At 40.8% G+C, this 15,735-nt stretch overlaps 1 protein-coding gene across 1 annotated transcript in view; it reads right to left on the reverse strand.

The window, feature by feature from the left end:
- The window catches only part of LOC124795978, a 258,146-nt gene that overhangs the window by 158,795 nt on the left and 83,616 nt on the right, over positions 1-15,735 (reverse strand). Inside the window, exon 12 of the mRNA XM_047260060.1 lies at positions 15,465-15,603. Coding sequence (XP_047116016.1) covers positions 15,465-15,603 — 139 coding nt within the window. The remainder of the gene's footprint in view (positions 1-15,464; positions 15,604-15,735) is intronic.

Here is a 15,735-nt window from a genome sequence, read left to right on the forward strand (position 1 = left end):
GTGGTGGTGGGAGGGTGCATGGGACAGGTTTGCACCGGGGGCGGTTACAAGGATAGGAGCCAGAGGGTAGGGAAGGTGGTTTGGGGATTTCATAGGGATGAACTAACAGGTTGCGAAATCCTCCCCACTCCGCCAAGAGTGTCTTTCCGCCGTCCACCTAACCTTCGCAACCTGTTAGTTCATCCCTATGAAATCCCCAAACCACCTTCCCTACCCTCTGGCTCCTATCCTTGTAACCGCCCCCGGTGCAAAATCTGTCCCATGCATCCTCCCACCACCACCTACTCCAGTCCTGTAGCCCGGAAGGTGTACACGATCAAAGGCAGAGCCACGTGTGAAAGCACCCACGTGATTTACCAACTGACCTGCCTACACTGTGATGCATTCTATGTGGGAATGACCAGCAACAAACTGTCCATTCGCATGAATGGACACAGGCAGACAATGTTTGTTGGTAATGAGGATCACCCTGTGGCTAAACATGCCTTGGTGCACAGCCAGCACATCTTGGCACAGTGTTACACCGTCCGGGTTATCTGGATACTTCCCACCAACACCAACCTATCCGAACTCCGGAGATGGGAACTTGCCCTTCAGTATATCCTCTCTTCTCGTTATCCGCCAGGCCTCAATCTCCGCTAATTTCAAGTTGCCGCCACTCATACCTCACCTGTCTTTCAACAACTTCTTTGCCTCACCAGTTCCGCCTCGACTGACATCTCTGCCCAAACTCTTTGTCTTTAAATATGTCTGCTTGTGTCTGTATGTGTGGATGGATATGTGTGTGTGTGTGTGCGCGAGTGTATACCTGTCCTTTTTTCCCACTAAGGTAAGTCTTTCCGCTCCCGGGATTGGAATGACTCCTTACCCTCTCCCTTAAAACCCACATCCTTTCATCTTTCCCTCTCCTTCCCTCTTTCCTGATGAGGCAACCGTTGGTTGCGAAAGCTAGAATTTTGTGTGTATGTTTGTGTTTGCTTGTGTGTCTATCGACCTGCCAGCGCTTTCGTTCGGTAAGTCACCTCATCTTTGTTTTTATATATAATTTTTCCCACGTGGAATGTTTCCCTCTATTATATTAACAGTTCGGTAATATTCACATCTGTCAACACCTGCTTTCTTTGGGATTGGAATAATTATATTCTTCTTGAAGTCTGAAGGTATTTCGCCTGTCTCATACACCTTGCTCACTAGATGGTAGAGTTTTGTTAGGCCTGGCTCTTCCAAGACTGTCAGTAGTTCTAATGAAATGTTGTCTACTCCCGGGGCCTTGTTTCGACTTAGGTCTTTCAGTGCTCTGTCCAACTCTTCACGCAGTATCATATCTCCTACTTCATCTTCATCTACTTTCTCTTCCATTTCCATAATATTGTCCTCAAGAACATCGGCCTTGTATAGATCCTCTACATACTCCTTCCACCTTTCTGCTTTCCCTTCTTTGCTTGGAACTGGGTTTCCATCTGAGCTCATGATATTCATGTAAGTGGTTCTCTTGTCTCCAAAGGTCTCTTTAATTTTCCTGTAGGCAGTATCTATCTTACCCTAGTAATATGCGCCTCTACATCCTTAAATTTGTCCTCTAGCCATCCCTGCTTAGCCCTTTTGCACTTCCTGTCGATCTCATTTTTGAGACCTTTGTATTCCTTTTTGCCTGCTTCATTTACTGTATTTTTATATTTTCTCCTTTCATTAATTAAATTCAATCTCTCTTCTGTTACCCAAGGATTTCTATTAGCCCTCATCTTTTTACCTACTTGATCCTCTGCTATCTTCGCTATTTCATCTCTACCCATTCTTCTTCTACTGTATTTCTTTCCCCTATTCTTGTCAATCATTTCCTAATGCTCTCCCTGAAGCTCTCTATAATCTCTGGTTTAGTCAGAATGAGATTTTCACTCTGCAGCGGAGTGTGCGCTGATACGAAACTTCCTGGCAGATTAAAACTGTGTGCCCGACCGAGACTCGAACACGGGACCTTTGCTTTCGCGGGCAAGTGCTCTACCAACTGAGCTACCGAAGCACGACTCACGCCCGGTACTCACAGCTTTACTTCTGCCAGTACCTCGTCTCCTACCTTCCAAACTTTACAGAAGGTCTCCTGCGAACCATGCAGAACTAGCACTCCTGAAAGAAAGGATATTGCAGAGACATGGCTTAGCCACAGCCTGGGGGATGTTTCCAGAATGAGATTTTCACTCTGCAGCGGAGTGTGCGCTGATATGAAACTTCCTGGCAGATTAAAACTGTGTGCCTGACCGAGACTCGAACTCGGGACCTTCGCCTTTCGCGGGCAAGTGCTCTACCAACTGAGCTACCGAAGTACGACTCACGCCCGGTACTCACAGCTTTACTTCTGCCAGTACCTCGTCTCCTACCTTCCAAACTTTACCGAAGCTCTCCTGCGAACCACGCAGGCAAAGGTCCTGAGTTCGAGTCTCGGTCGGGCACACAGTTTTATTTCTGGTTTAGTCAGTTTATCCAGGTCCCATCTCCTTAAATTCCCATCTTTTTGCAGTTTCTTCAGTTTTATTCTACAGTTTACAACCTATAAATTGTGGTCAGAGTCCACATCTGCCCCTGGAAATGTCTTACAATTTAAAACCTGGTTCCTAAATCTCTGTTTTACCATTATACAATCTACCTGAGACCTTCCAGTATCTCCAGGCTTCTTCCACGTATACAACCTTCTTTTGTGATTCTTGAACCAAGTGTTAGCTATGATTAAGTTATGCTCTGTGCAAAATTCTACCAGGCGGCTTCCTCTTTCAATTCCTTACTCCCATTCCATATTAACCTACTACGTTTCCTTCTCTTCCTTTTCCTACTATCGAGTTCCAGTCGCCTATGACTATTAAATTTTCGCCTCCTTCATTATCTGAATAATTTCTTTTATCTCATAGTACTTCTCATCAATCTCTTCATCATCTGGGAGCTAGTTGGCATATAAACTTGTGGGCTCCGTATCTATCTTGGCCACAATAATTCATTCATTATGCTGTTTGTAGTATCTTACCAACATTCCTATTCATTATTAAACCTACTCTTGCATTATCCCTAATTGATTTTGTATTTATAACCCTGTATTCATCTGACCAGAAGTCTTGTTCCTCCTGCCACCAAACTTCACTAATTCCCACTATATCTAACATTAACCTATCCATTTCCCTTTTTAAATTTTCTAACCTACGTGCCCAATTAAGGGATCTGACATTCCACACTCCGATCTGTGGAACGCCAGTTTTCTTTCTCCTAGTAACAATGCCCTCCTGAGCAGTCCCCGCCCGGAGTTCCGAATGGGGGACTATTTTACCTCTGGAATATTTTACCCAAGAGGATGTCATCATCATCTAAATTTTGTCATGACCACACTTTAATTCGAGATAACCTGGAATGTTCTTGATACATTCCAAAAGCTCCAGTTTTACTGAAAACAATTTTTTGACTTATCTGTGGAACAATTGCACAACATTGGGAATTGAAGTCATCAACAGGTATCACACATTGCATATTAAATTAATTTTTTCATTAAATGTATAGCTGATAACACAAAACAATTTGCATGTCTTGATAAGCTCAGGTATCTTTATTTGTGCACAACTTACACCAGTGGTAATGCAACATACACTAGCAATGGCAGCAGCACAAAATGTAACACTTTTCACAGTGAATTTATTTCCTTCTATATAGACCTTTTCGATTTTCTGTGAGTATGTATAATTACCACACACTGTTTTAATGTATGTTATAACACTTATCGTTTCAAATGTCTAAAGGCTTTACCTCAAATAAACAAGTAAGAGTAAATCTGTACAGTTACATGGTCACCCATGGCAGTGTTTGAGGCTCTGGAATTCTCCTGAAGTAATTGGGGTTTGCAACCCTTCGATATCTTATTTCTTTACATCGTATTGTTTAGTCCTTTATCCATCTTCATCAATAGTAGGTGTATTTGTCGGGGGGGGGGGGGGGGGGGGGGAGGGGGACAACCAACCAGCTGCACATAATAAATTTTATATCTTCAAGTTTCGTGTACATAGCACCCTTCTTCAGAAGATTAGAAATATCACATTATTAGTGAGTGTCAAAAATAGGCCAGTGTATGCAGCATTTTACTGTAGTAATGGGGATCATAGTAGCTTTACCACATTTGTACATGCAATATGATCCACATGACTACAGTAATACGCTACATCACCTGCTTATTTCTGACACTCGCTTGTAATGCAATCATTCTAATCTTCTGAAAGAGGGCACTAGGGGCCTGAAACCAATAGACAAATAAAACTTCCTTTGTACAACTGGCTGCTGATTTGCTTAACAAATTGTATTGTTTGTTGATGTGTTTCAAGTGTAACACGAATATAGCCAATGTCAGCTCAACACGAAACACATTGTGCCACAGATGGGTATATGACAAATAGTCACTTACTGCCAGGATGTTTCATCTTATGTAGGCCACGAGAGAGAATGTCCTGGCACTTGTCCAGTGTAATGGTTTCAGCACACATGAAACTGAAGCCAGGTGTGGCATTCAACCTCACTGTGCCCAGAAGTGGATTAAGCAGTGACACAAGGCAGAGGTAATTGGTTGGCTTCAAATGTCGGGCTTAGGAAAAGTGTCGATGACTCAGCAAGACCATGTGTCACATGACACGTGTAAAACGCCCATTTTTAAACACTGTTCAATTCAAAATTTAGGCTTTCCTTCACTGACTCAAATGTACAACATGACTGGTACCACATAATGTTTTCAGATGAGTCAATATTTAGCTCACTTAATGAGGGGTCCAGTGATAGTCTGTAGACTATGGAGAGCATGTTATGACCCACAGTATGTGACTCAACATTCACATGTTGAACGCATCATTGTCTCATGCTGTGGATGAATGTCATCAGATGTGGCAGGGATACTTCAATGAATTTATGGTCAACTTACTGCAGATCCATCACGAAACGTACTATGGTACAGAGTGTGAGGATGTGCTATCCCAGTGGAGTGCACTGGTTCACTCAAGTCAAATAGTTCAGCAATGGTTGTCACAACAGGCTAATGTCGATCTGATTGACTTACCAGTGCCAGGCTTTGAATCGTGATGTCAATCTGTGTCCCAAAATGGAGTGTCACAAGCACTTCCACTGGCCAACACCAGCCCATGCACACCTAACCAACTGTGGGACAAAGTGTGGGATACACTGGACAGTCTTGTGGACAATGAGACATATTCCAAGAGGCAGACTGTTTCCATGCCTCATCAAATGAGGCAAGTGATTCATGCAAGTGGTGGATGGACCCCACAGTAGCCTCCTTTATGACGTGAAACTTCCCTATCTCACATTTCACCACTTCATATTACAATACTTGATATAACTGTAAGTTCGTTAATTGGAAATGTACATAATATCATTGTACTTAAATTTTACTCAATGAATTCATGCTATTTAATATTTCATATGTGTGAATTTGGGAAACACACACATACACAGTATGAGATGGTCAGAGAAAAAAATATTGACTATTGACCCACACATGAACTGATGAACCCTAACATAAAAATATTCTCTTCCTTATTACCTCTCCAAAATTCTCTGTTTTTTGTGCAAATAAAGTGCAGTCCAGACATACGAAAGCCCTTTTTCGAGACAACATTTTTGGGAGCCTAGGTTAGCATTCCAGGTACTGCGCCAATTTCTCTCGGTTTGTCTTCAGTTTAGAGAAATGAGCACTGCAGAATATGTATTCAGTGTCTTCTCCTTCACACTCCATTTCTAAAGCATTGACCTCAATTAAATTTGTATCAAACCCCAAAAAACTGGCTGATTATGTTACCTGTGTTGTTATTTTTCAAGAACAAAACTTTCACTTGTTTCCTTTGATACCACCACAGATTTCTTCTCTTTCAGATGTTCCCTATAGGGAGACAATGTTAGCTACTTAATAGATTCAGAACGTGCTAATTTTACTAGAGCTGGTGGTTCTAGATGTGGCTTGCTGATTTTGGGAGTTGGACAGATACCATTTGGACCCACATTAACTCCGTTGTTTGCATCTTGTATGTGAGACTCTTGGTGTATTACAAAATCATTGTCTCGAAGTACTGTATTTGTCTGTTACACAAGAAGAGTCCTGTTTTCAAGAGGCTGTTTATGACACTTTCCATTGTTAATGCTCTCAAGTAGGCCACTCAAAATAACTTTGTAATCAAAAAGGAGATTACTAATGCACCCGAGATATTTGCCCAACAAGATTCTATTTCTTGCGGATAATGCATTTTTAACATTCCCATGAATTCCACGAATGTGTGGAAAGGAGTGATAAACAGATTGCGTGGTAACGTTTTTCTCTTGCTTTGTGTATCACCTAAATGTGATGTGAAGCTCATCCAGGGTTGCCACAAGTGAACTTCCCTGCTACTTCCCTGATTTCCAGACAAGTTTTAGCAGTTTTCCCTGACAAATTTTTAAATCTCAATCTGTCTTTGCAGCTATGGTACAAGAAAAAATAGTGCAAATATATACATATTTTGACAGCACTGATTGCAACCTGAGAGGAGTGGTAGTGGTAGGAAGGGGAGGAGGAGTAAGAATGGGGGAGCAGGGAAGTAGTCCACAAACTCCGTTGTGCCCAGCCAGTGACAACGCATGACACCTCAGTAACCAGACCATTTCATCTACTGAGATAAAAACGAGGTTTTTCCTGTTTTTTTTCCCCCCCTTCAAATTTCCATGATTTCCCTGATGTGTTTGAAATTCCATGACATTCCCTGAATTTCAGAACCTGTGGCAACCCTGTCATCATGTATTAAAACAGTAGTAGTATTACCACTAGGTGGCTTCATAAAGTTCACAAAATTGTCTAACCACTTGGTAAAAATATGAATCCAGCTAATTGGGTGACATGCTGAAGTTATTTCAATATGAGACTGTGTGTAATATGCAATACTGTCGTGCATTAGGATATCCATGATATCGCATATTAAGAATATGCCATCTTGCAATAAAAACCTAGCCACTTAGTTACACTTCTGAGTTGGAAGGACAATTCACTGTAGTGAATGACAGAGTACATTGTAAAGATATAATCAGATGAATATTACATAATTCCTTTCAAGTTTTTGTCCTATTTTATTGAAACTTTATTAATTCATTGTATGTCCATCACAATGAGCTCATTTCGGCATTTTTGCCATTTTTACGTCATTCTGCAATGATGGTAGAATTTTTTGTAAAAATGTATGACAAAACTGTGGAAAATCCAGGCTGGAGTAATGACAACACAATGAAAAGGATAGATTGTTTCTCATCATATAGAAGTGGTGCTGAGTCACAGACAGGCACAACGAAAAAACTGCTAAACATGCGTGCTTTTGGCCAAACAACCTTCTTCTAAAGTAGACAACACACACATTCATGCAAGCACAACTCACACACATGTGACAACTGTCTCTGGCCACAAAGGTCGAACCGTGAGCAACTGCACATGATGGGGGAAGCAATATGGATGGTGGGGGTAAGGAGGAGGCTGGGTGGGGGGAGAGAGCAGGGTAGGGCGAGGAACAGTAAAGTGCGGCATGTGGAATCACATAGGGATGTGTTAGGGAGGGCATAAGGCAACTAGGTGCAATCAGTAGGATCAGCACGGAACTGGGGAGTAGAGAAGGGGGAGAAAGGACTGTGAGTGGTTTGGTGTGGAGTGGTGAAGGCAGAGGGACTGAAGGACAGGGACTAACAAAGGTTGACACTGGGGGGGGGGGGGGGGGGCTGTATGGGAACATAGCATATATTGCAGGCAGCAATGCCACCTGTGCAGTTCAGGAAAGCTAGAGCTGGTAAGAAGGATCCAGATCATGCAGGCTGTGAAGCAGCCATTGAAATGAATGTTGTGTTGGGCACTATACCCATCAACTGGGTTGTCAAGCTGTCTCTTGGCCACAGTTCGCCAATTCCTGTGCATGCAAACAGACAGCTTTTTGGTTGTCATGCCCAGGTAGAACACAGCACAGTGATGGTACCTTGTTAGTAGATTACATGACTGCTTCCACAAGTAGTCCTGCCTTTGATGAGATAGATGATGCTTGTGGCACGTGTATGTGGTGGTGGTGGTGGTGGTGGTGGTGGTGGTGGTGGGGGAAGGATGTATGGGACAAGTTTTGCATTTAGGTCTTTTAAAGGGATATGAGCTATGAGGGGAAGGTTTGGGAGAGAGGTGGAACAAGGAGGAAAGAGGATATTGCAGAGGTTTGGAGGGTGGTGGAATACTATTTTGGGAGGGACAGGAAGGCTAGTAGGTAGGATATGCCTCATTTCAGGGTAGACAGGAGGTAACTGAAACCCTGGAAGAGAATGTGATCCAGTTGCTCCAGTCCTTGGTACTTTGTGGCTGGTCAGTGGGACTCTGGGAGTGGCGGGTGACTCGAGAGAGAATTCAAGGGAGATCTGTTTCTGTAATTACTGTCTGTAATTATGGTCTGTGAAGGCCTCGGTGAGACACTTGGTATATTTTGAGAGGAATTATTCGTCACTACAGATGCGACGGTCTTTGAAGTTGAGATGAACATCGAGGATGGTGGCTTGTTGGGTTCAGAAAGACCAGGTGAAACGAATGCAGGAGAAGGGGATGAGGTTCTGGAGGAGTGTGGATGGGATGTCGTCACCCTTGATTCAGATCATGAAGATGTCAATATAATATGAACCAGGTAAAGAGTTTGGGATTCTGGGTGGTTAGGAAGGTTTCCTCTACATCATCCACGAATAGGTTGGCACAAGTTGGTGCCCAGTGCTGTACCACTATTTGTTTGTAAGTGATTCCTTCAGAGGTAAAGTAACTGTGGGTGAGGATATAGTTGGTCATGGTGACTAGGAAGGAGGTTGTCAGTTTGGAGTAAGTCAGGCATTGGGAAAGGTAGTGATCAGTAGCAGGAAGGCCATGGGCAAAAGGAATATTAGTGTAAAGGGAGGTAGCATCAGTAGTGAGGAGCAGACTGCTGTGTAGTAAAGGGACAGGAACTGTGGAGAGTTGGTGGAGTAAATGGTTAGCGTCTTTCATATAGGAGGGCAGGTTACAGGTAATTGGCTGACAGTGTTGGTCTATGAGAGCAGAGATTTTCTCAGGGGATGCTAAGTAACTGGTCACAATGTGGCATCCTGGAATGTTGGGCTTATGGACATTGGGTGCATGTAGTAGGTAGGAATGTGGAGAGTGGCAGGGGCATGGTTGAATTTGGGGATTAGGAAAAAAGGTTATGTCTTTGGAAAGGACTGATACTTTTCTAGGACTAGGGTTTAGTCCCATAGAAGCATTTGTTCTTTCCAAAGGCCTTACCTTTTCCTTCAGTCCAAAATTCAATCATGTTGGACTTGTTAAAGACCTTGTTTCATCTCCTGGTCCCTACAGTGAAGAACTTTTTTGTTATTAACTGTACCAATCAGAGTCAATCCAAATTCATAGTTGAACCATGCCCGACTGTTTCATCCTCCATTCAACCTTGATCCACTGCTCTCATATCACCCTGTTAACATGGCAGAATTTCGTAACCTCAAACCTTGCCTCGTCGTCATTTCCACAACCCATCAACATGGAAACTAAGCCTTACATATAAAGAAAGTACCACAATCCACCACCTAAAAACTGATCCCAAAACTATAATCCTACCTGCGACAAACCCTGTCACAGTGGCCCCATTCCAGAAATCTGGCATGCTCTCCAGTCTCCCCTCAAATCCTTAGTCCCATCCCAGAACCTCTCCCTTGTGTGTCTCTCTCTCTTCACCCCTACCTCTCCCTGCACACTTACCTTTCATGTGCTTCTTGAAGTACACAAACCCAATCACCCAGGATGTCACATTGAAGCCATTTAATGTGTCCCCACTGAGAGAATCTCTACTGTCATAGTTCAACACCATCATATTGCCTGTGACCTAACCTCCTATATAAAATATAAAAAAACACTAACCATTTCCCCCATCAACTCTTCAAAGGTCCTGTTCCTGTACTGCATGATGTCCTACTTATCACAATTTATACTAACATCCCTAATGCCCATGGGTTTGCCATTATTGAAAACTACCCTTCCCAATGCCTGAATTATTCCAAACATACAACTTCCTACCTGGTCACCACGACCAACTACATTCTCAGCCACAATTACTACACTTTTGAAGGTATCACTTACAAACAAATCCATAATATGGCAATAGGTGCCCACACAGCACCATTCTGTTTATGGACAATCTACCATTCAGAACCCCAACCCCCTCACCAGGTTGATAATCACTGATGACATCTTCACGATCTGGATCAAGGATGAGGACACCCTGCTCATATTCCTTCAGAACCTCATCATCATCTCCACCACTCACTTCACGTAGTCCTCCTGTACCCAACAAGCCACCTTCCTCGAAGCTGACTCTGCTTCAAAGAGGGATATTTCAATACATCTGTCCATATCAAACCTACGAACCACCAGCAATACCTCCACTTTGACAGCTGCCATCCATTCCATACCAACAAATCACTTCCATACAACCTAGCCATCTGTGAGTATTGCATCTCCACAAATATACCAAACAACTACACAGACCGTAATTACCCTCCCAATCTTGTACAAAAGCAGATCTACCTTGCTTTATCTCGTCATCCACTACTTCCCAGAGTCCCACCGCCCAGCCTCAACGGAGCATTCCCCTCATTCTCAGTGCCACCAAGAACTGGAGAAACGGCATCACATTCTCTGCCAGGGTTTAAACCACCTCTTGTCGTACCCTGAAATGAGGGATATCCCTCCACTATACTTCCCTTCCCTCCCACAGTGATATTCTGTCACCCACCAAACCTCCACAATATCCTCTCCTATCTCTATTCCATTACTGCTTCCAACTCCCTTGCCTCATGGCTCATATACATGTAATAGACCTAGATGAAAGGCATGTCCCATTCATCTTCCCACCTTCATTTACTCCAATTCAGTCACAATCACCACCTACCCTTTCAAAGGCTGGGCTACCTGTGAAAGCAGTCAAGTGATCCACAAACTAAGCTGCAACCACTGTGCTGCATTCTATGTGGGTGTGTCAACCAAAAAGCTACTGTCTGCTTGAATGGTCACTGACAGACTTTGACCAAGAGGTAGTGGTCCCACCCAAGCCGCTGAGCTTGCTGCCCAACACAATGTTCTTCAGTTCAATGACTGCTTCACAACCTGTGCCATCTGGATCCTTCCTTCCAACACCAGCTTTTCTGATTGCACAAAGATGAGCACTCTCCCTGTAATATATCCCACATTCCTGTAACCTCTGGTCTCAAACTTTGTTAGCCCTGCCTTTCATCCACGTATCCCCTTCCCTGCTCCCATTCCACCATACACAGCCTCCAATAAAACACCCACTTACTCTTTTTTCCACTCCTCTACCTCTCTCTTTTTGGTGGTTAAAACCATGATCTTTCTAATGAGTCCAATTTGGTAAGTTTTATAGAACACAATTTTTTTTGTAAAATCAGATAGAACATACTGCATTTTATTATGTTTTTACAAAATTGCATTTTTTATCTTTTTACAAGATCTTCAACTTTGCGTTCATTTATTCAGTATTGGAAAGTGATATATACATGAAACTTTGCATTTGCAAACTTTGTGCTATTAGGTTACTACACAATAAGTTTCACATTCACCATATGTTCCAGTAACTGAGATATAAGAAGGGAAACTTTGAATTTGTTCAGGAGCCAATTTTTTTGGGCAACTTTATCTAAAATTTCCTGGCTCATAAAATTTGTTTCATAGTTATTCTTACGAGAGCGCACAAAGTTGTACAACATGGCCAAATTTAATTTCTTCAAATAAAATACTTCCAGAGATAAAACAAGCTCAATGTTGCCAGAAATTTGTGCTCTCTCTCTCTCTCTCTCTCTCTCTCTCTCTCTCTCTCTCTCTGACTAATCTCAACCAGTATTGCTTCAATGAAAGTTAAATTTTACCAATGTTCTATGGAGACATGAGCGAATGTTCACACAAAAATTCATCGAATGGGCTGACAAAGAATGATCCATAGGTAATTTTTCAGCATCATTCTATTCAGGTCTGGAAGAAAGGCAGCAACCGAGTGGACTGCAATATATGGCTATTAAAAAAAGAAAGCTTTTTGTAAGCACTACACTGTTGAGGTCATTGTCAAAACTGAAAGAATAAAAAGTCATCTGAAGACAGGAGAGAAAAATTTTAAACTCCTCTGGAGTTAGATATACATGATTTAGCTCCAGCAGCACACAACAATAATATTCTATTCTGCAAATGGATTCTCCCTCTAGTTGCTCCAGTTGCAACAGTAATACTGATACACTAGTAGTAGGATGTCGTAAGTCAACATTTAACTTCAACAAAATTGAAGAAAAAACAAATTAGCTCGGTAGACTTTGTAATTATTACCAGTGATCAACAGAGGGCAAAACTGGATCTATTAATGGCAAAGTTCTCTTATGCTAATAATACAGCCTTCAATGCAGCTTCAAGTCAAGGATACAAAGACACGATCCAAGTACTGCGGCCTGGTTATGTTGGTCCTAATCTCGTCAAATTATGAAGTGGGTTGGTGCTTTATAAAGTTGTCGATGAGGATGATGCAAATATAAAACAAGTTAAAGGAGCTTAACAGCGCTTTACTTCTATGTGATGAGTGATATAATATAAAGAATGACTTAAGTATAGAACCACTATACACATACAGGCCAACAAGAACGTCTAGTAAAAGCAACTGATTGTGAGGCTACCCAAGAGACAGCTAAATACTGATCAGAGTCTTTGAAAACTTCAATTAAAATGTATGAAGAAAATATTTTCAGAAGAAAATATTTTCTGGTTGCATTGTGAATGAAAATAAATCAGACAGGTTTTGAAATAAAACCTGCCTGACTTGTTAACATAGGGTTCCTTGTCTCACTAGATTAATTTACTAGTACAAGAAGTAACATCTACAAGTATAATGAAGATTATTAGTGAAGTTGATAAGTACTTTCAGAACCACCATCAACCACATGGTTGGTTAAAGGAAAAGAATGGTCTTTGCTGCAGCTCTCAAATTCTACTAGATAGAATTTCCAGCAAGACTGTCTATGCACCTTTACTGATAATTATTCTAAATAGGTAGAAAATGTAAAACATGCTGAGTCACAGATAGGCACAACAAAAAGACTGTCAGAAATCTGAAACTGTAAAAGAGAACTTTGCAGACATCCCCGCTAACATAAGCAAAATCTTGTATAACATTATTATTTATAAAGATGCCATTCACATTCTCCGACAACTGTCGGAGGTTTGTAGTGTCCTTGACCTTCTTCAAGCAATCAGCACAGAAACTGCACAAGTTGCCAAATTGCGTATCAATCTTTAAGAAAGTCTTGATATGGAGCCCTATAAGAAGGTAACAAAAATTTTGAAAACATGAGAAAGTCCACTGAACACTGGGTTCTTCAAGTGCTCGCACCCATGTTGCTTCTTTGGGCTATAAAATTTTGCAGTTTACATAAAGCAGAGAAAGCTAGACATATGGACCTCAAGGAAGAGCTGGAAATTTTTTCACATCATGCTAAAAACCAAAGTTAGATTTTGAATGAAAAAAAAAAAAAAAAAAAAAAAAAAAATTTCATTTAAAGTTTTTGGAATATCTTGCACAGCTAGTTACCAGGTTAATTAATTAGAACCAGATCTATGGCATTTACAGGTTAGGGATGTTTCACACAACAGTTGTTTGTGATCTTTTGCAATTCTATTTCCTTAGATTGGATGGTTATCTATAACTGATGCTCTATGTAACTACCTCTTTATGACTAATCATCTTATATAAATATTACGGTTTTGACATGAATTGCCTGTATTTTTACTAGAATTTTGAAATGTCATCTTCACCTAAAATTTTCTCTTGTGCATGACATTTTTACTATGGATGCTCGATATCCAATCAAAAAGAATTAAACAGCAGCTTATGGTGCTATGTAATGTAATTTCTAAAGTTTGTCAAAGCTGTAGAACATTACCAACAAAAATATTTCATAACATCAACAGTATTTACAATGCATAGGCGTGCATGCTCGCACACGTGCACACACAGTGATGATAGGAGGAACAACTTTAATTTCCTCTCAATGGATGCAGTGTAGTTCTGTTCCAAACACATTTAACTGAAATGAGGAGGTAGAAAGATTTCTAGCTACGGATACATACTTCCCAGATATTGAACATATTTGACCTTTTACTGAAGTTATGGAATGCTGATAGATGTGTGACAAAATATAGATAAATGTAACAACGATCCTATAGGAAAATGATGGGATTTAAAAAATAGTTATTTTAAGAAGATAAATCCATGAACAGCTAATAAACAGCACATTAACTTAACAGAAAGAACCACACAATTTTATCCTTTGTGGATAACACAATAATTATGTCGGTGGGAAAACAAATTTGGAAAAAGGAAAGACTGTTCAATTTAATTTCTGTTATGAAGGCAACTATCAGAAAGGTCTGGATTATGAAGCAAATAAAGCAACAGCTATTCTGACAAATAGCAAAAGATAAATGCAGCAGTCCACACAGTATGTTTATGTCAGTTGAAGCTGCACAGTTCCACACTGCATTTGCTCACATACTCTTTCTTAATATTCAGTATTGAGTTCACTTTGCAGGATTGTAATAGTCTGCGTACTTTCAGTGCTAGCTACAGGCAGGGTGTTGTGTGAAATACAGACACTACACAGAGAAACTACAAAATGAAAGCAGTTACATAACTGGCAATGAGTGTCATCAACCAATATCAGATGACTGACACTTGAGATGCAAAGCTATATGACAAGAATGAGAAAAACAGAAGACATGAGTTAAGACTATTCAATAATTGGTTACTGATTGGCAGCTGTCCTCCTAAAATTAGTTGTAGTCACTTTGTTATTTTGATGCAGGGAAATTAACAGAGTCTGTGTGTTTACTCTAGTCCATAGCTTCTAGCAACTTAGGAGAGAGTAAAGCTACTGAACAAGGGTTCTTCTATGAAATTGCTGATAAATACATAGTTATCAGCTGCAAGTCTAGGTTTTTTGGAATTGTAACTGTACATTTATCTCTGAATATAGTGAGGCAATAAATCAATACTACAACCGTATTCTCTTTGCACCATGACAGGTACTAACTGCCATGGAACTCAAATGCAGAAAACAACAGTTCATCTGAGGAACACAATGGTGACAGACCAGTGATACACTAATGGCTTTTTTCACTATTTATCCTTTAAAAATTAGTGACATAGTAATACTGTGAGAAATACAGAGAGGAATTATGTGAGACTCCCTTCCAGATGGTAATTGTTAAAGGTAATAGGGTGAGGGAACACAATGAAAGGAACATTATGCAAAACATTAAACCAAACAGTACATTAAGGTTGTACTTAAATAGTTCTAAACTATCTTGAACCCATATATCGTACCTGTTTTTCACTGAAATAAAGTCTCTATCAAAGCAAGTGGTTGCAGAATTATTTTCCATGTGGAGAAAATCAGCACTTCCACTCAGATTTATGTTCTGCTTCTCAGTTTTCAGCACTCTCATTGGGGAAATACTGTGATCTGTGTAAGAGCAAATATTTAGAAAATGACAATTTAATGTAAAGGACTTTCATCTCTTTCATCTAGGAAATTCACAAAAAGAATGCACTAAGATACATAATTGAGTTTTAAAGAATAAACTGTTTCTCTTGG

The sequence above is a fragment of the Schistocerca piceifrons genome, chromosome 4, assembly GCF_021461385.2.
Source record: "Schistocerca piceifrons isolate TAMUIC-IGC-003096 chromosome 4, iqSchPice1.1, whole genome shotgun sequence".
NCBI lineage: Eukaryota > Metazoa > Arthropoda > Insecta > Orthoptera > Acrididae > Schistocerca > Schistocerca piceifrons.